Raw genomic sequence first — 20,699 nt, forward strand, 5'->3', positions numbered from 1 at the left:
CCCGGCAGGTCTGGGGAACTAAAAGGCAGCTCCTCTAAGCGGGAGTGGGTGAGGAGGGAAGAGGAGGGGGAGGAGAGAGACAAGGCCAAGGACACACAGGGTCTAGAGCATTATATAAATCAGATTTTAGCTTTTGTTCTGAGTGTGAGGGGAAGCCAGCTGTGGGTTCTGAGCAGAGAAATGACATGATCTGACTTATCTTTCAAAACCACCGTTTAAAAAAAAAAACACAAAAATCCATAATAACAAAAACAAAAACAACTGTCTAGCTGTTGGGTGGAGAAAGATATCTGGAGAGGCAGGAACTCATTGGGAACATCAGTCAGGTGGTTACAGCAGAAAGATGAGCTAGAAAAGATGCCCTGGACCAGGGTGGCAGCCGAAAGGTGGTGAGAAGTAGCCACATTCTGGATATGCTTTGAAGGCAGAGCCCAAAGTATTTGCTGAGAGAAAGAGAAGTCAAGGCCCACCCCAAGGACATGGGCCTGAGGGGAGACTCCATTTACTACAATGGGGAGGCCCCAAAAGGGGCAGAGTACGTTGGGTGGAACAAGGCTTTGGCTGTGGATCGGTTAAGTCTGAGACACCTTTCAGAACAGTGGGTGGAGATACACAGGAAGCAGATGGCTTGATGAGCCTGGAGATGAGGAAAAGGGCCGAGCGAGGCTGGCTGGAGCTAGAAGTGTGGCAGTAACGGCGCAGATGCGTGGAGAGAACAGGGTTACCGCGGGTGGAGAGAGAAGACATCTGGGCCTGAGTCCGGGGGCCCTGCAACATTTCAGGCAAGGAAAGAGGAGGGTCTGGCACTGATGAGTGAGAAAGTATGCCCAGGGAGGTGGGAGAAAAGCTAAGAAAGTGTGTGCATCTTGGAAGTCAAGGGAGAAGTGTCCTGAGCAGGAAGGAATAATAAACTGTGAACACCGAGGAAACTTCATTTCCTCATTTTCTCTGGCCAGATCCCAATTACCTCATAGAAGTCATCTGTCTGACCCTATCTCTCCATCGGAAAACTCCAAATGTTTTGTTGTGGGGACTTAATGAAAACAGCCCTTGAGTTAAACATAAGCCTAACAGAAATTTAGTAATACAGCAGAAAATTTCCTCAATGAAGCTGGCATCAAAGCACCGAGAGCACTAATTCCACCCTTCTAAATTGGTAATTCCTTATCTTTTCCCCCCCGTCACCAAAATCCTCCAAAATATGGCATATGACATTTATTTTCAAAATTGGAGATGCTAATTTTATTGAAATTCCTTTGCCGATAAGTGGAATCACATTAGGGTAAATCAAATCCCTGGTTGAGAATCTTGAGGAAATGGTTTTGTGCCAACCAACTATTTTCTGTAGGAAACCGGTACCCCACGCAGGCCTGGCAGTAATTTCCATGGTAGTAAGATATGCAGGTAAAGACTCCGCCTTTGGGTGAAAACTTGGTACTCCTTCATTGCTAAGAAAAGCTAGCTGGAGCTTTCTCTCATAAAGCTGTGACTGTTCGTTATGCTTAGAATTTCGAAGGGTTGGGTATAAAGAAAAGCCCTGATGCTATATTCTAAACTTCAATATTTATGCCTTCAAATCTGGAAGATCTCAAATATTCACATGCTATATGTAAAAGTATTTGAAGATTTCAGTAATTTAGAGGCATGAGCTATAGAGGACCTAGAAATACTTCCAAAAAATATTCGCCACATTACAATTCTCAAACTCAGGTCTACCTCTTGGAGAATCACTTGAAAAATAGGGACCTGCACCCCAGACAAATACCACATACACAACAGTTACAATTTCAGAAGTGCTCATGGAACCCTTAAACTCTTCTCTGCAGCCCCAAGATCCATTTAGCCTAAGGGCCCCCTAAATGAGTGATATCTACAGAATACACACAGACACACACACACACACACACACACAGAAATGTAAAGGATTGAATATTTAATCTCAAGGGTTATGAAATAGTTTAAATTGAATACTGTTCTGCCTGAAAAGCTTCTAGCAGCAATGTGGTAGAGCACGGAAAATACAGTTAGGAGCTGGACTCAGGTTTGGCCTGTGGTTTACAAGCAACAGGCATTCAGCTAACCTCTTTGAGCCTGTTTCTTCACTTGTAAAATGGGGGTTAGGTTAACTACAGCTCAGGGCAACTGGAAGAATTGGAGGATGTGCAAGTAAAATGCTCTAGCACAGAGTAGGTCCCCAATAAACTATTACTATATAATTATAAAGTTTTTTAAATAACCAAATTTATTATAAATTTGAGATGATCATGATCATATATTTCATTCTGGTCCATAAAAACAGTTACCTATGAAAGGCAATATAACATGAGTAGATAGGCATATCATCCTGTTTTAATCGTATATATTTTTTATGATTTTATTTATTTATTGGTCAGAGAAAGAGAGAGAACGGCAGGCAGAAGCAGACTCCATGCTGAGCAGGGAGTGTGATGCGGGACTCTATCCCAGGATCCTGGGATCATGACCTGAGCAGAAGGCAGATGCTTAACCAACTGAGCCACCCAGCCATCCTTATAATTCTGCTTAAAGTTATCAGGCTGGGGTGCCTGGGTGGCTCAGTGGGTTAAAGCCTCTGCCTTCAGCTCAGGTCATGATCTCAGGGTCCTGGGATGGAGCCCTCTATTGGGCTCTCTGTCCAGCAGGGAGCCTGCTTCTCTTCCTCTCTCTCTGTCTACTTGTGATCTCTGTCAAATAAATAAGTAAAATCCTTAAAAACAAAAACAAACAAACAAACAAAAACAATAAAGTTTTCAGGCTACCAGGGGCACCTGGGCGGCTCAGTGGGTTAAAGCCTCTGCCTTTGGCTCAGGTCATGATCCCAGGGATTGAGCCCCGCAACGGGCTCTCTGTTCCACAGGGAGCCTGCTTCTTCCTCTCTCTCTCTCTGCCTGCCTCTCTGCCTACTTGTGATGTCTGTCTGTCAAATAGATAAATAAAATCTTTTTTTTTTTAAAGATTTTATTTATTTATTTGACAGACAGAGATCACAAGTAAGCAGAGAGGCAGGCAGAGACAGAGGGAGGAAGCAGTCTCTCCGCCGAGCAAAGAGCCCAACTCGAGGCTCTATCCCAGGACCCCGGGATCATGACCTGAGCTGAAGGCAGAGGCTTTAACCCACTGAGCCACCCAGGTGCCCCTAGATAAATAAAATCTTAAAAAAAAAAATAAAGTTATCAGGCTACCATCAGGATAGAAAATATATATGGTGTGAGTCCTGTGCTGAATCCAAGCATTCAATGAATAAAAGTTAAGAAAAAAAAAAAGGTATAATGGAGCAAATAGATTTTTTCTTAATCATAATTTCAACTGTAAGTGTGTTTAAAGTTTATATGTTCTAATGAATCATATCTGTACTTGGAGCGCCTGGATAGCCCCAAGTCAGTTGGGTGTCCAATCCTGGTTTTGGCTCAAGTCATGATCTCAGGGTCATAAGACTGATCCCCCAGTTGGGCTCCATGCTCAGTTTGGAGTCTGCTGGAGATTCTCTCTCCTTCTACCCCTCCCCCTGCTCACATGTGCAAGCAATTCAAAATAAATAAACATGCACAGTATTTTTAAAGTTCATGTTTAAAACTGTTAATGAGACGTTCTCTTAAAATACTTAAAACTTAACATATATGAGACAACAGTAGGAAAGCAGCAGTTCATTGAAAAGACATTCTATTCCTTGACAAGATTTAATAAAGTTGAAGAGTATGTTCTCAATGAGGCTCTATAACTACATCATTCCTAATTATACTACTTGTCTGAAACCATACTATTGAGAAACAGAAAAATTTTCTCATACTGAGTTGAGAATATTCCTAGTTTTCTGGTGGAATTACTAGTTGGATCTCTATCTACAATGTCTGTGAGAGTCACTGTTTTTAATCTATCAAAGTCAAGTGTCTCATGTAGGACCACTCAGTATCTCTAGTGATTCTACGTTGGATGAATTCACCTGGTTTTGATCCAGTTTGGAATCAACATGAATTAACAGACTCTAAATTTAATTATGGCATCTTAAAATAAGACAGCAGAAACCATTTTCCAATGGGACTATCTTCTGTTCCTTTAAAGATGTCTCTAAAATTTGGTAAATGGGTAGAATTATAGAAATACAAGGCTTACGTGGAAAAAGTTCCTTTTAACATTTAGAGGATGACCCAAGAGTGTTGTCAAATGTCTGCTCAGCACACCTACTACTCTGCTGGGTTCCTGGTACAGACTGGTGTCCAGTGGGAATTTGCGGGTACATCTTCAAAGCTCATGCTCCTGGGAAAAACTGCCTTTGGACACAGACACTCAAATGCACTACAGGAATGCTCATTTCAGTTATGTGGAACCCTGAAGTAAAGAGTAAAGAGACACATGACCGTGGGAAGGCAGTGGTTCCCAATGTTTTCCTAGCCCAACACAGCTGAGGTAAGAGCAGTGATTCCCACGATCATTTCGACTGAGGTTATCGGATCTAGACTAGAGAGTGGATAATTTGGGGAAGTGGGTCCTCAGCATACACAGTAAGTACAAGAAATCACTGGAATAAAGAGGAAAGGATACTAGATAACCAGCTGACACTGTGTGGTTTGAGAAAATCACCTGGACACTTGGGGCCCCGCTTCTTCACCAGTGAAACAATGAATGGGGTTTGAGACAGATGGTCTCAATGTCCCTTCACTCTAAACTCAAATTTCAAGATTCTATCATAATGGAACTGAAGTTCAAAAGTCTATGTGACTGGAGAGCACTGATGGCTCAAAATCTCTTCCAAGCTTAAAATTGTCTAATTCTGGGGCACCTGGCTGGCTCAGATGGTGGAGCATGTGACTTTTCATTTTGCCGTTGTGAGTTCAAACCCCATGAGTGTAGAGATCATTTAAAAATAAAATCTTATAAAAATAATATAAAATAATATAAAATTCTCTAATTCTACATGTCTCTCTAATGGAAGTGACAGTTCTATGGTTAAAACAAAACAAAACAAAAGCCTCACCTCCGATGTGGACCCTGAACCCATCAAAGAGGTACTTAAGCAGTCTTTTTCATTAGAAGAAACCACATCTTCGACAAATAAATTACAAAGAAAAAAGAAAAACAGGGGGATCCTATAGGTTAATAGAGACTCTTATCACATCCTCTAAATGTACCTTGCTTAAACCCTGAGTTAAACTGTGAAAGAACCTATGAGTCAACTTGGAGAATCTGAACACTGATTACTGATTGGATATTTGATAACATTAGGGAATTATTGTTAGTTTTGCTAAGTGTGTTGAAGGTAATGGTACTATGACTATGCATTTGAGAAGAGTTCTTAACATTTAGAAAGAGATACTGAAATACTTATAGATGAGATGATCTATCTGAGATCTATTACAAAATAATCTAGTTGGGGAGATGAAGCAGCAAATGAAATAATATTGGCCTTGGCTGATAATCATGGAAGCTGGGAAATGGATACACGGGACTTCCTTACGTTCTTATATTTTTGCATGTATTCTAAATTTCCCATAATAAAAATGTGTTAAAGGATACCCTGAAAACATGTTGCTTTATAATTAATTTACCTTAGTTCCTTTTCAAAAAGTATAAACAAACTCAATCATTGCAAATTCCGTCATCTAAATTCAAGGTAGATATACACATATTATGTTCTTGGGCTATGTATTAACAGTTGAAATGACCATAGAACAAGCTGTACTTTTGCCCAAAGTAGAATTACCATAAAAAGAATCACTCTAATTTTTTTTTTTTTTAATTCTCAGGGGGACTTTTTTTGTGTTTTTTGTTTGTTTGTTTTAAAGATTTTATTTATTTATTTATTTGACAGAGATCACAAGTAGGCAGAGAGGCAGGCAGAGAGAGAGGGGAAGCAAGCTCCCTGCTGAGCAGAGAGCCAGATGTGGGGGCTTGATCCCAGGACCCTGGGATCATGACCTGAGCTGAAGGCAGAGGCTTTAACCCACTGAGCCACCCAGGTGTCCCAATTCTCAGTTTTTTAATTAAAGACATCTGGGGCGCCTGGGTGGCTCAGTGCGTTAAGCCTCTGCCTTTGGCTGGGGGCATGATCCCAGGATCCTGGGATCGAGCCCCGCCTCCGGCTCTCTGCTCGGCGGGGAGCCTGCTTCCCCCTCTCTCTGCCTACTGCTCTGCCTGCTTGTGATTTCTCTATCAAATAAATAAATAAAATCTTTAAATTTTAAAAAAATTAATTAAAAAAATCTTTTAGGTCTTTCTTTTTATTCAAGGAAACAGCATCCTTAAAAACAGTAATGAAAGAAAAGGATATGCCTCTCAAAGTTATTTTAACTAAAGAATTTATACTTTTAGAAGGGAGCTTGAGGTCTTCTGCTTGAATCTCCATTTTTTAAATTTGTTTCTATTGATAAAATATTTAATTATTTAAAACACTATCCCAAGAAAACGGAACCTATTGTAAGCATAAGACCAGAGGTTTCAGTCCAGAAGACCTATTAAAACACTTCAGAGAGGATTCCTTATTATTTGTTATATAACAACAACCCAGAATGCAGTGCTGCTTGGGTCCCAACCACTCTTTTCCCATCTGGGTCTCATCCTGAATATGCTCCACTCCTTCCCAGGCAGGACCCACTGGAAAACACGCCATGGTTGCCTCTGTGGAGGACATGTGTTTCTACCAGAACAGTCACCATGAATACACAGTAGTGCTTGAGGAATTTAAATCAAATATGCAGTAGTACTTTAGGATATTAAAAAATATACAATCATCAAACTGAAGACCAAGAGATAGTAGCTTCTGAGAAAGAACATAGCTCTACAACATATACAGAGATGAGGCCAATATTCAGTGAAAGAATGGACACACTCAGACAGAGGTCACCAGCTCAGAACTCTAATTTTGTGAATAAACCACGTATTTTACCACCAATGCCACCAGAACATATTCCATCACACTTTGGTGATGGTACCTGTCTTGATATATTTGTTTTTTTTTTTTAAGAGTTTATTTATTTATTTGACAGTGAGAGATCACAAGTAGGCAGAGAGGCAGGAAGAGAGAGAGGAGGAAGCAGGCTCCCTGATGAGCAGAGAGCCCAATGTGGGGCTTGATCCCAGGACCCTGGGACCATGACCTGAGCTGAAGGCAGAGGCTTTAACCTACTGAGCCACCCAGGTGCCCCTAGCCCATGAGTTTCTTGAGCATCTCACTCATCTTCGTATCTGCACCAAGAACAGGCCACTCAGAATGTGACTGGCAAATGTTAGCCAGACGAAGGAAATAGGTATATGGGGGAACTGAGGTGAAAATGTACTCCAGACATAGTCAGAGTGCCCTGGTTTCCTCACCAATTGATGCCTCTAGGCTAGCAATCATGACTTACCTAGGAATGACCTATGAGAATATGAGAAGTTCCAGAAACTGGTAAATCACATACTTGAAAATCAAATGCTTGCTGTTTAAACCAGAGCAATTGCTATTAAAAGGAAATTTATGGTGAAGCCATTTGTAATAGGGAATAATCAACCTGCTTTATAATGAAAATACACATTTTTTTATTCTGAGTTTGCTTTAAGCAGGAGACACCTGGCACAAATCTGTACTTTGCCTCACCATCCCTTGACCAACCCTATTTCATACTGTCTGAAGCTCTCAGTATAAAAGGAGATACAACAAACTTCTATATAATCCAGCTTCTGGACAAGTTTCATCAGCATTGCCTGTGCCCTATTGTTAATTTCAGATAGCAAGAAAGTTCCCATACAATGGAGCCTTGGAGGGCAGCCAACACTCCATGGAAGCCAGGCTGTGGGCTATTTAGCTTCCCTTGGTTGATATGGGATGGCCAAATAACAAGAATTCTTGAGATGGGAGCTGACTAGTAGGTCAACAGCATATCCCTAGAGCACATCTTTAAAGTAAAACCTAAAGCAACAAAGTTATAGTCTTTTATGAATTGGCACAAGGACGAGTCCTAGTCAGGGATACTGGGCGTATAGTAGGCATGTGATAGGCACTTGTTACTTGGTCCCAAGATAAAAAACATGATTCAAGTGACAAGTTTCAGAAGTTATGGACAGAGAGACAGTTTTGGGCGGAAGGAAAGACTCAGTGTAGTACTAACTTATAAACAAAAACAAGCAGAAGCTGTCATGTCTAGTCAGCCAGGGCAATAAGGGTAGATGGTGACCAGCAGATTGATTTCATAGTCAAAGGTATAAACTTTCCCAGATCTAGAGCAGGGTTGCCAGATTTAGCAAATGAAAATATAGGATGTCAGTTAAATTTGAATGTCAGATAAACGACAAACGCTTTTTTAAGGTAAATATTCTTAAATACTACATAAGACAGACTCACACACACAAAAATTACTCATTATCTGACATTTGAATTTAACTGACTATCTGGTATTTAATCTGGCAATCATACTCCAGGGAGAGCAGAAACATACTGAATCTCAAATGTCCTTAAGCCACTTAGGTTTCCAAATCACCACCCACAGAAATGCTTACTTGAGAACTCAGATATGGATAATGAAGAATCTAAGAGTGAAACAAGATGTTGATCAGAGATGCCTCTTCCTAGGTCACAGTGAAAGGAAGGACAAAAGAATAATACAGTTAGGAATGGGGTTGCTCAACCCTAGCACTATTAACATTTGGAGTTAAACAGGTCCTTGATTGGGGGACTGTCCTGCCTACTGAAAGATGTTTAGCAGCATTCCTGGCCTCTACCTGCTAGATGCCAGGAGCATATCCTACCCCACCCCACCCCACTCTGATTTGTGACAATCAAAAATGTTTCCAGATAATAAGAGGCACCTGGGTGGTTCAGTTGGTTAAGTGTCCCACTCATGATTATGCCTCGGGCTCTGCACTCAGTAGGGAGTCTGCTTGGGATTCTCTCCCTCCCTCAACTCATGATTTCTCTCATGTGCACTCTCTCTCTCAAGTAAAACAAATTTTTAGGGGAGCATGGGTGGCTTGGTTGGTTAAGCATCTGACTCTTGATTTCAGCTCAGGTCAAGTTCTCAGGGCCGTGAGACTGAGCTCGGAGTTCGGCTCCATGCTGGGTGTGGAGCCTGCTCATGATTCTGTCTCCCTCTGGTCCTCCCCTGCTCTCTCTAAAAAAAAAAAAGTTTCCAGATATTGCCAAATGTCCCCTGGGGGCAAAATCTCCTCCAGTTGAAACCACTAAAGAAACGAAATGATCAAATAAACAGAAAGTGTTATATCTATTAACCAGTGGTCACATAACAAAAGATTCTTCTCAAGGGAGAAAGTCTCAGCTCGCCCTGGGCCCCCTTAAGCCCACAATAAGGACGAGAGGCCTAGTCATTTCAGCTAAGACAATCAAAAACCCTTCATCTGCCGCAAGTGCTAGAGAAGAACCTTTGGTGAGCCAAGTCGATGGAGCTCTGCATGGCTACGCACACATCACAGCAAGCAGGGCGTCGTATCCAGCCTTTGAAGACGTTGCTTTTAAGTTAACCTCCCTTCCAACTAAACTTTTTCCAAATCTCTTCCTGCCATTTGGAAGTTGAGTGATTCTCAGCTGAAAAGGCCTGTATATACGAGGTGCAGATGGCGGCAGTTACGGCCCTCACCAGATGCTGCAGTCTCTAATTTGATTGAAAGGATATAATTAGACAACAGAAACACTTTAATGAAAGAGCAAAACATGGAGGGAGGGAAGGATTGAAGGCCCTTAACTGATGCCAAAACACCCACCAGTAATAGAGGCTTTGAGTCTGGGGCAAGGGAAGGGGAAAGCCCCTTAAAAGGACAGTCCCCATCCTGTTTATTTCCCCATAGACATAGGAATAGGGATTTTATTATTGTAGATTTCCACTGTATTTTATGTGGGAACAATCTGATTAAAACCAGAAGAGTCTTCGGAAGAACATCAAAGAAAAACAAATATGGCTTCTGTGGTCATTATTAAAAATATTTTCACCAGCCCAATAATCTTCTTTGAAGATGAATTTTTATAGATTGAACAGCAGCAAGCAATTTACATACTGTGATGGCACTGGTTAATGACCGCTACCATTGTGGAAGAGGACCACTTGGTCGCCATGTTGTCACACAACTTTAGGCCACCAAGGAACATGGACAGACATTTAACATATCTGTTCGGAAGGCACAAAGAAATCATGTAGAATGAGTCCTACATGCTGATGCTGCAACCATTCTGAATCATCTTTAAAAGTTGCTTATGCTGTTTTTACTTTTTCCTAGCTTCCAAACTTTGAGTGTTGAGTAGACTGTTATGGTTCTAACCAAGAATCTAACCAAACTGAAAGAAATCCAGCCCTCAAAGTCTAAAGTTGCTAATGTGGTGTGACACTCGGGTTTGGAAGCGGCTGCAGCCTCCTCAGCCCACTAGAAGCAGGGCCCGCCCTTGTGGTAAATTGAACAATAAAAGTTTAATGCTTTGGCGACTTGCCAAGGATTAAATCAGTGGCAAGAGAAAAAGCCGGGCCTAGCAGAGGGGCAGCCCCTAGAAGGTCCTGTTATAATGGGGAGGAATAAAGGCAACCTTGCATGTTAGGTGGCCTAAAATCTTCTGTCTGCCAGGTGCTTTGTAGCACCTCACTTCATTTCTCTTCAAACTGTTGCAAGTCTAGGGTGCCTGGCTGGCTCAGTAGGTGGAGCATGCGACTCTTGATCTTGGGGGTGTAAGTTCAAGCCCCACACTGGATGTAGAGATTTCTTAAAAATAAAATCATAAAAAATAAAATTAAAAAAGAAAGAAAAAACAACTGTTGCAAGTCCAAGCAAGGGAGGTGTTTCCCTAGAAAGACGACCAAAAGGGGGTAGAGTGGGGTGGGCAGAGGTCAGGGAGCAAGGAATTTCCTTACAGGAGAAAGCAAATTTCTGTAGAGTGGTTATTTTGGGGAAGTATGGACACCCTTTTGACATATCCACAATGGCCTCTTTCCTTTCTCTGTTCAGTCTGAACCCAGAATAATGTCTCAGAAGTGAGGTCTGGGGAAGAAGCCACTGCCATCTTGAGAGGAAGACACGGAAGACAACAGAGAGAGGAGGGAAAAACAGAGTGAACTAGGGGCTGCTCCTATGGGTCTAATACTTTTGGGTTCCAGCCAGACTCTCCAGGTCAAACTGAATATGGAAGGAATGTCAGTCATTGTTCTGCCCCACTGAGGGGCTGCACAGTGAGACAGTAAGAAGCCAACATGCCCAATGGCATCAGGGGGCTTGAGACCTCATCTTAAAAACTCCACAGGTAGTTTTCCAAAGGACACATTCATATCTTCCTCTGTTGTCCTTCTTCAGGAGGCAAAAACTCAGGCAAAGGCTACAGATCCAAACTTCTGGCCTCTCTCAAGTGTTTTGCATTAACTGTTCCACAGTACAAACACAATCAACTTGGTATGTTTGAATGTTTCATTTTGTTTTTTCAAAAATGTTTTAATTAAAACAAAATAATCAGCCATGCTAAGCACATTGTTGTTTTTTAAAGGCCACTTTAAAAATGACGACAGTACCATGGAAATAAAATTGAACTGTTTAGTAAAGTGATAGAAATTTGTTTTCTTCTTCTTTTTTTTCCCCCTGGCTGATTTTCTGTGTCTCAGGCTGGTGCCACCTGCTGCCTGGGCTTTCCTCTGAGAAACAGATCTCTCAACCGTTTGCTCCAAGCAACATCTGCATGGTTGAACAAACCATGGGCCAGTTCCAAGGCAGACACTACTTCAGTGTATGTAGTGCACACTGAACCATACTGAATTTTTTTAAGGCATTTTAAAAACTATTATTAAAGATCCAAATATATGTGCATGAACTTCCCCTCATGTATCTTTAAAAAAAATTATGGTAAAATATACATAAAATTCACCATTTTAACCATTTTCCCTATATGTCTCTTAAAAACAGTTAATAGTAAAATGTGAAGGGTTCATTTAGTCACCAAAACCAAGTCTCCTTTTCACCCTTCCAGACCACTGAGCCCTGGAAAGAAATCAATAGATAGGAACTAAAAGCACGACTTGGCAAAGTACACCTCGGGCCCAATCTGGCCCACTCCCTGATTTTGTATAGCCCCTGAGCTAGCATTGGTTTTTAAAATTTTAAATGACTGAAAACAATCAAAAGAATAATATTTTGTGACCTAGGAAAATTTTATGAAATTTTAAAATTTCAGTGTCCATAAAGTTTTATTAGAACATAGTCACGCCCATTCATTTATGTTTGTCTCTGGCTGCTTTTGCCCTACAAAGTCAGAGTGGAATAACTACAACAGAGACAGTACAGAGCCTACAAAGCCGAAATTATTTACTGTCTGGCCCTTTACAAAAAATGTCTGCCAACACCTGACCTAGAGCCTCACGCCAGGACCCCAAATTCTACACTAAAGATGTTATAGTGCCCATCACCAAAAATCCCTAATCTGCATATTGTGAAGGTATTTAAAGCAATACATTTTATCTTCATCATTTATTGCTGCTGCTTTGACTATGCTAAATAGTGATATTATCAATAATATCTATATTAAGTATGCCAACTTGCTATTTTTGAGGGAGCCTAAATGGAACTTCTTTTTTTTTTTTAATTTTTTAAAAGATTTTATTTATTTATTTGACAGACAGAGTAGACACAAGTAGGCAGAGAGGAAGGTGGTGGCGGGGAAGCAGGCTCCCCGCTGAGCAGAGAGCCCAATGCGGAGCTCAATCCCAGGACCCTGGGATTATGACCTGAGCTGAAGACAGAGGCCTTAACCCACTGAGCCACCCAGGCGTCCCTGGAACTTCTTTTTTGCTTTCAGATTTATAAAAGGTCTCATTGCATATCTCAAACATTTAAACAGATTTGTCTAGAGACCAAAACAAATTTTCATAAAAACATCAGAGTTCTCTGGTTATCAGGTCAGTTTTGACAGTTTTGTGTTTCTTAAAATACTTAGAGCATAAAAATAATGGGTCGACATTAAAGTACAAAAGCATGTCCGTCCACTTTACTCCTGTCAGCCCCTGTGTTGCATTCAGGTAAACCGTTAATGATATCTCTAAGAGGATCAGTGCTCTATACAGTAATGAAGCTCTCACTGTTCACCGAACTCATGGGCTTCATGGCAAGACATACTACTGGCGAAGAGGATGAACACTAGATGAGGGTTTAGAGGAGAATGAGTATGAAAAAAGGTGTTCACAGCAAATCTAACCTGAATCGAGAAGCTCTGTAGATGCACACCTGACAGCCCCTAATGTAGAGAAACACCCAAGCAGGGAGCTTGGCTCAGGAGCAAAACTCAAATAGCACAATTCTACCCAACCTTCCCTGCTCTTTCTACCTCTAGGCTCTCCCCTCCAGGACAGTAAATTCCAGATGGGAGCCCATCAGCCCTACGGCCCTGGCTGCCTTCCTCCTTGAAAAGGAGTCCAGATTCCACCTCTGTCTTCCTCCTTATCAGCTGTGAAGAAAGGGAGAGAATCTCAAAGGAAGAATGGAGAGGAGAAGGGAGATCATTTGGGGTCAGTTATACACTGTAATTAGAACTAGCATTGATGGGGAATGAGCTAACTGTTTTTATAAAGTCAGCATTCAAAAATGCAAACCACCAGTAATTTAAATATTACAAAATTGTGCAGAATACAAGTATTGAAATGAATTTTTCCATCCACAAAATTTTAGAGAAAATTACAGTATCAAAAAATATAAAACGGCAAGTTTGGCATATCCTCAAGGATTTGAAAAACTAGTAGACAGTCTTGGGACAGGATGTAATGCTTCAGACCATGTGGTATCTCCCTAAAACTACTTCTGGAACTAAAAAGGAAAAGCCAAGGAAAGCCCTGGTGTACCTGGATGGTAGGAAAAATTGCTGGTGAGGCTTACTGAGGCAGGAACTTGGGCCACTTACCACATATCACCTCACAATGGTTATTTATTTGTCCCTACCTCAGACTCCTAAATAAAAGTATACCAAGGTTTGAGATTCAAACACCTAAGAGCTGCTGCATTTGACCCCTCCTAGCAAAGCAAAGGTACCTGAGGAGAGGATGCCACCTTCTAACAAACATAAGCAGAGCTGGCGCACTTGACTACTACTTTGCCCTTTCCAGAAGGGGAACCAGTTTATTTCCACCCATACCTCTCTCTCCCCATAGAGGACATTAAATCCTGACCACACAGATGGCAAAGTGGAGCTGAGGGGTTACTAGGTTACAGTTATGTTGACATATCCTGGCTCTCAGAAAGTTTCTCCTTCATTCCTCACATACAGCAAATAGCACAAGTGATCAAACTTCTGTAGCAGTTTTTGCAGAAGTCCCCTTGAAAGCTGCCGATCTCTCAGAAACCACTTCCTGAGTCTAAGGTTTACAGGACTTGGAGACCCCCTTCTACTGATTTAAAGCCAAGCTTTGCCTTTTATAGGGCCTAATCAGACTGGAAGCTCATAGTATTCTCAGGGCAAATGAGGTGTCTAGCACTTGGTGAACTGTGAAGCACTATAAAAAGTATTATTAAAATATGTTTATTGACTGCCTTCTATATGTGGGTGTTACCTGCAGTATATCATTTTATCTTTACCAACACCAGGCCAAGGGAGTTCTCATTATCCCTCCTTTACAGATGAGGAAACTGAGGCTTAGCTGAGTCGTGGCCCAAAAATCACATAGTAAGTGACAACACCCAGTCCTACCTTTTTCACTCATCCAAGCTGGTAAGTAAACAAAACAACAAAGTTTTCTTTCGGCAACAAAATCCTGTCTTTCCAACATCACAGTCTGCGACTTTGGGTGGAGAACCCTCAGCGGGTTTTCCTACTCCGGCAAACCGGTAATGAACCCTCCCCGTCCCTTTCACGAACGCCCAATTCTCAACACCCAAACAACCTGCAGACAAATGTAACTGGGCCAGACAACGCCCTCGTGCCTGCTCTTCAACTTGGAAAAAAGTTCTGCCGCAAAGAAGGGTGTGTATGGAAGCTAAGCAAAGTCCCAGCTTCCATCCTAGTCCTGGGCTCCACCTCGGGAAAACCTGGCCTTGGCCTTGACCTGGGGAGTGGGTGACCCTGTTTAAAGGGTGGGATTACCTGGGAAATGGGGCTCTGCATTCCGCCTTCGGGATAAGCACCCTAAGATCTGTAGGGGAGGTTTTAAACCATCACCCCTTCCTTCCTCTCTCCAAGCTAGCTAGGCCCGCACCTGAGTTTTGGGAGGTTCAAAACGGCCCCGGAGGTAAAGACAAGGAGTCCGGGCTGGGTACAGCGGGTAGTCCCGCGACCCGGACCTGCCTCGTGCAGGGCAGGCTAGTCAACTCCACTCATCACGAGGCAGAAATTGCAAGCAGGCGCAGCCGGGAACCCGGCAGAGAGGCTGGGCGCCCGCTGCGCTCGCCTCCGCACCCGCTCCTGAGCCCGGGGGCGCGGGGGCGTCGCCGCCGGGCTTGCGGAAGGGATCCTGGCCCGGGAGAGTCGCTGAGGGGCTTGGGGAGGGGGTGTAGCGTCTCAGGACTGGTGCGTTGCTGAGAGACAGGACAGGATCCCGGGAGGTGCTGGGGCAGAGGGGGCATCCCGGCCCAGGGAGTGTCGCTGAGGAACTTGAGCAGGGGGTCCGGGGTCTTGGGTCCTGAGGTGGAGGAGACGTCCTAGCCCAGGAGACATCGGGGAGAAGCTTGGCTAAGGGATCCCTGGAGTAGGTCCTGAGGCAAAGAGGGCGCCCGGAGGGCGTCACTGGGGGCTGGGAGTGAGGGGGGGGGAAGCCCCAGGTTCTGAGGAGGGGGACTGCCTCGGCCGGGGGGTGTCGCTGAGGGGCTGGGAGAAGGAGTCCCGGGAAATGGGAGCTAGGGGGTTGGGCCCCCCACAGGCGGGCTGGCCCGCGCTGCCCTCGGGCGAGCTCGGCGCAGGGCGGGCGCGGGGGCTCGCTCACTCACCGGGTCCCGGGCCGAGGCTGGGGCTGGGCGCGGGCCGGGCTGCCAGGGTGAGCGCGGCGGCGGAGAGCAGGGCGAGGCGGGCGGCGGGCGGCGCCATGGGCCGTCAGTGCGGGGCCCCGGGGCGCGGCCCGGGGGAGAGGGGGCAGCGCGGGGAGCCGGGGGCGGCCATGGGAGCGGGACGCGGGGCTCGGGCGTGGCCCCGCCCCGGCCGCCCGGCCGCCCCGCCCTGGCCCGCCCTCCTTAGCTTTGCCACCGCCCCGGCAGTGCGGGGCCCGCCCGACTCCGCCCGCTAGCCCCGAGGGGCGGAGCCGACTGCGCAAGCCCTCCCCTCCCGGTGCGCGCGCCGCGCCTGCCACTCACGCTCCAGACTCCGCCCACACCCCCTTCCTCACCTGGGCCCGCCCCCATGGGGCTCGTTATTGGTCCCAACGACAGGGCGGGGCCAGCAGGTGATGGGTGGGGTCCGGCGCTCCGCCTCCGAGTTCCCCCGCAGAGCTTTGGCTACGTTGGAGCCGGACGGGCGCCCCAATGACTCTTGCTCCACCTTCACTCAGGTCGTGACCCACAAGGCGGGCTCAGCCACAGTGGTAATAATCAAAACAACAGTTTGCAAACTGTTTTTCCCTGCTTTGATCAACGTAGCAGTTTTTTAAAAAGGGCGCTCTGGAATCAGAATGTCTGGGTTCAGTCACCTGTAAGACCTTGAGCAGGTCTAAGAAAAAATAGCTCTCTTACCTCAGTTTCTTCATCTGTTAAATGGGAGCGTTAATAGCATACTCCCAAAACTATTGTACTTAAATGAGGCAATGCACGAAAACTTCTACACGGGCACAGTAGGAGCTTAGCAAATGTTGAGTTCCTTCCACCATCCCAGTTCTGGCACCCACAAAGGCCGCATACTGAACCCTGGTTCCGAATCCTGTCGCACATCCTTTGTCAACTGGGGCAAGTTTCCTGCTCTGTCGGAGCCTCAGTCATCTGCAAAATGGGAATTAATACAAGGCCGTCACGATTAGATGAGATAGAAGAATGTAAAGCGCCCAACACAGAGCCCGAGGTGGCCCGGGCGGGCCCCCACGTGGCAGGTCTTTTGCCCCCGCCCCCAAGGTCTTCCCTGGCAGCACTCTGGGTCTGTCCCGGGCCTTCTTCCTCCCCCGCACTCCCCCAGGCAGAGGAGATTTTCCTTCTGCTCCCGCCTAAAGCGCCGCGGTGACGCCCCTCGGGGCAGGTCTGGGCGGCGCGCCCGCCGCTTTCAAGTCCCTGGTCCCGGGCTTGCAAGTACCGGCCTGTGCCCGGCGTGGCGGCGGGAGCTTCTACCCTCGTGTGCTGACTCGCCGCGCCCAGAGCGGGGCTGGGGCGGTCCCCCCTCCCCCCGGCAGGCTCCGGGGCCCGCCTTCGGTTAGCCGGCCCTTGCGCCCCCTTGCCCACTACCAAGGTCTGCCTCTGCACAACCTGCTCCCCAGCTGTTTCCAGAGCCGGGTCCCAAAGGTGCAGATACCTCCCACGAGGCCTCCCAATGTTGGTCCCTCTCCACCCACACGACCCAGAGCCGCGGCAAGAAGAGTCTTGTTCTCTCATTGTTTTCAGCCTTTCCCGAGTTCAGGGATCCTCTGGGCTCCTTATTGGTTCAAGAGGACACCCCTCACCCAGTGCCCACCCCCCCCAATCCTCCACATCTCACCCGGTGTCTCCAACTTATCCTCTTTCCACCATCCAGGACCCCTCCCATCTCCAAAACCAGCTTCTTCCAGTAGGACCCATGAACTCCTCACCTGTAATATGGGTCCTTGAACATGGAGGCAGCAGGAGCACCTTGAAGGAGAATGAAATGAGAACAGCAGGTGAAACCATCAGCCCAAAGCAGACACTCAATAAAGGCGAAACTTCCTCCATTCAACAAATATTCAGTGAGGAATATACCCAGAGCACCAACAAGACAAGCTGGTCCTTTCCTCCTAGAAATAATGTGAATTTCAGAGAGCAAAAAGTTCTACAGAGACAAGAAATGGTGTTCGCAGAGAATGGTCTGTGAACTGTTTTAAAACAGAGTGCAGGGAAACATTTTTGCAAAGCAGGACACAGCTCTCTACAATTTACAAGGTCCTTTGGCATCTCATCCTGGTTTCTGAGGAGGATATAGGAAGGCGCAGACAAGAGGTTCAAAACAGGGTTTATGTGGCCAAGTCTGGGGATTTGGGCCTCATGATAGTAGCCTCAGCCTGTTGGGCTCGGCTGCAGGAAATCATTCCTGCTGAGTGGGTGCCAGCCCATCCCTTGGGTTGGTTCTCTCCGCCTTGTGTACAACCAGAATGGGCTATGTAGTTCGCAGGGCCCGGTGAGAAGCGAAGCTGTGGGGCCCCTTGGTCAAAATTATTAAGAATTTCAAGGTGGCTATGAGAGAGCATTAAACCAAGTGTGGGGCCCTTCTAAGTTTGGAGACACTACACAGGTGACGCACCCCATGAAGCTGGCTTGTACAACAGAACTCAGAGTGTGCAAGCCCCTGCCCTCACTGGCTGCTATGAAAAACATCCCTCTAGAGCCTTCCCTAGGCCTCCCTCCCCTCTCTTCTAGCTTAAAGCCTAGCACAGGTGATGGAAACAGTGCACAGAGGCTAAAAATACAGCCCAGCGGGTCTAGGTCAGGGCACTTAACAGCTCAAGGTCTTTTGCTCAGTTACGTGGTCCCGGCCCCTGGCAAGAAGAAGCCTAAGATACTCATTTCAATGCTTCACATGCCTCAGTCGCTTAGTGGATTTATTTCATGGAAAGAGTGAGGACATTGACTGCAGTCCCTGGGCCTCCAGGAAAATGTTGGTGTCTGTCTGTTTGCCTGCTTGTGCTCTGCAGTTGAGCCCTTCAATTCCTCTGAGGACAGCAGGAATTGCCAAGAAGCTGGGAGAGCTCAGCGGATGGAGTTGAGGGGCTCCTGGAATCTTGAAACTCCAGTTGGAATACTTTGTGCTCAGAAGGCACGATGTTGTGGAGAGAGTCCTAGATAAGGAGCCTGATTCTAATAACAACGAGAGCAAACATTTACAAGGACTTTCCTAAACTCTAGGCAGGGTAGGGTGCTTGTCATCACACTTCACACGATGTTTCCAGTGGCGCTGTGAGAGAGGCACCCTCACTACCCCCCTCAGACAGAGAGGTTGAATGGCTTGCCCAAACGTGGCCCAGTGGTGGAGCTGGGCTTTGAACCCAGGCAGCTGGACTCCAGGACTAGATTCCTACCTTAGGTGGAATGCCGCCTACCTAGGTGGAATTACACCTTAGGTGGAAAACACCTACCTTAGGTAGGTGAATTGCCTGCCTGTCCTTCTGGGGTTCTGGCAACAAATACTTACCGACTGGTCCAGGGGCACAATTAGGGTGAGGCAAGTGAGACATTCATGTCAAGCATACGACTTTAGGCCCAAAAAACTCGGTAATCAAGATAAAGAAATAAATTTTATTTATTTATTTATTTAAATTTATTTATTTGTTTGTTTGTTTATTTGACAGACAGAGATCACAAGCAGGCAGAGAAGCAGGCAGAGAGAGAGGGGAAGCAGCCTCCCTGCTGAGCTGAGAGCCCGATGCGATGCAGGGCTCAATGGATCGTGACCTGAGCCGAAGGCAGAGGCTTAACCCACTGAACCACCCAGGCACCCCAAGAAAAAAATATTATTTAAATAAGTTGTAAAAATATATTAAACATATTTCATAAACATTATTTCAATGCAATGGATTTTTTTTTTTCTTTTTTGACAGGGAGCAAGGCAGAGAGAGAGAGAACACAAGCAGGGGGAGGGGCAGAGGGAGAGGGGGAAGCAGGCTTCCCGCTGAGCAGGGAGCTGGATTCGGAGCTCAGTCCCAGCACCCTGGGATCATGACCGGAGTGGAAGGCATAGGCTTAAACGACGGAGCCATCCAGATGCCCCTCAGTGTAATAGCTTTAAGAAGATAAAGGAATGTCCCCCAAAATTCACACTGCATGAAGTATCAAAATTTTAAATGAAAAGAGGATCTCCAGGGGCGCCTGGGTGGCTCAGTGGTTTGGGCTGCTGCCTTCGGCTCGGGTCATGATCTCAGGGTCCTGGGATCGAGCCCCCCATCGGGCTCTCTGCTCCGCAGGAAGCCTGCTTCCCTCTCTCTCTCTCTCTCTCTCTCTGCCTGCCTCTCTGCCTACTTGTGATCTCTGTCTGTCAAATAAATAAGTAAAATCTTTAAAAAAAAAAAAAAGAGGATCTCCAAAAAAAAAAAAAAAAAGAAAGAAAGAAAGAAAAAAGAAAAGAAAAGAGGATCTCCAGCCTCCGGCTCAGCTCAACAGTGTGCTGTTACCAATCCTGTTCGGATTTCTGAGTCCAAAAGCTACTGAAGGGAGACTCAGGAGAAGTAGTGGTTTGGCTTTTTCTGATGGGGACAAGGGGAACGAAGCAATCTGGCTTTGAATGTAATGTATTAGAGGTGTCTATGGGGCATGCAGGTGGCCCCATCTGAGAACTGAGTCTGGGGTGGGGAAGGGATGTCGGTGTGGGCAGGGCACCCTTATTTTGCATACTTGGCCCATGATAGGTCCGCGTCCAGCACATGTGGTTTAAATCACTGGTCCTCTGAGTTTGCATCATGGTTCAGGAATCTTCTCAAATTCTCTCATCCAAAGTTTTCCTCTTCTTTCCTAAACCTTCTACATCACAAACCTCAGATATGTTCCTATCTGGGCGTGGCAGTTTGCTGCTTGGGTGTTAAAATGAAAACATCTTCTGAGGAAATTAAAAACAACTATATGCCACTAGATTTGGGGGCGGGGCATGAAGGGGGAAGAATGATTATGAATTGGCTCAG

General features: G+C 45.5%; 1 protein-coding gene across 2 annotated transcripts in view; it reads right to left on the reverse strand.

The window, feature by feature from the left end:
- The window catches only part of KREMEN1 (kringle containing transmembrane protein 1), a 63,526-nt gene extending 47,464 nt beyond the window's left edge, over positions 1–16,062 (reverse strand). Inside the window, exon 1 of one of the 2 annotated variants that reach the window (XM_032310112.1) lies at positions 15,874–16,062. In XM_032310112.1, the coding sequence (XP_032166003.1) occupies positions 15,874–15,970 (97 nt within the window). In that variant the 5' untranslated portion in view covers positions 15,971–16,062. The remainder of the gene's footprint in view (positions 1–15,873) is intronic. The other variant, XM_032310113.1, reaches the window with a different exon arrangement.
- Between the last annotated feature and the right edge of the window lie 4,637 nt (positions 16,063–20,699).

This window comes from Mustela erminea, chromosome 13 (genome assembly GCF_009829155.1).
Source record: "Mustela erminea isolate mMusErm1 chromosome 13, mMusErm1.Pri, whole genome shotgun sequence".
Lineage (NCBI taxonomy): Eukaryota > Metazoa > Chordata > Mammalia > Carnivora > Mustelidae > Mustela > Mustela erminea.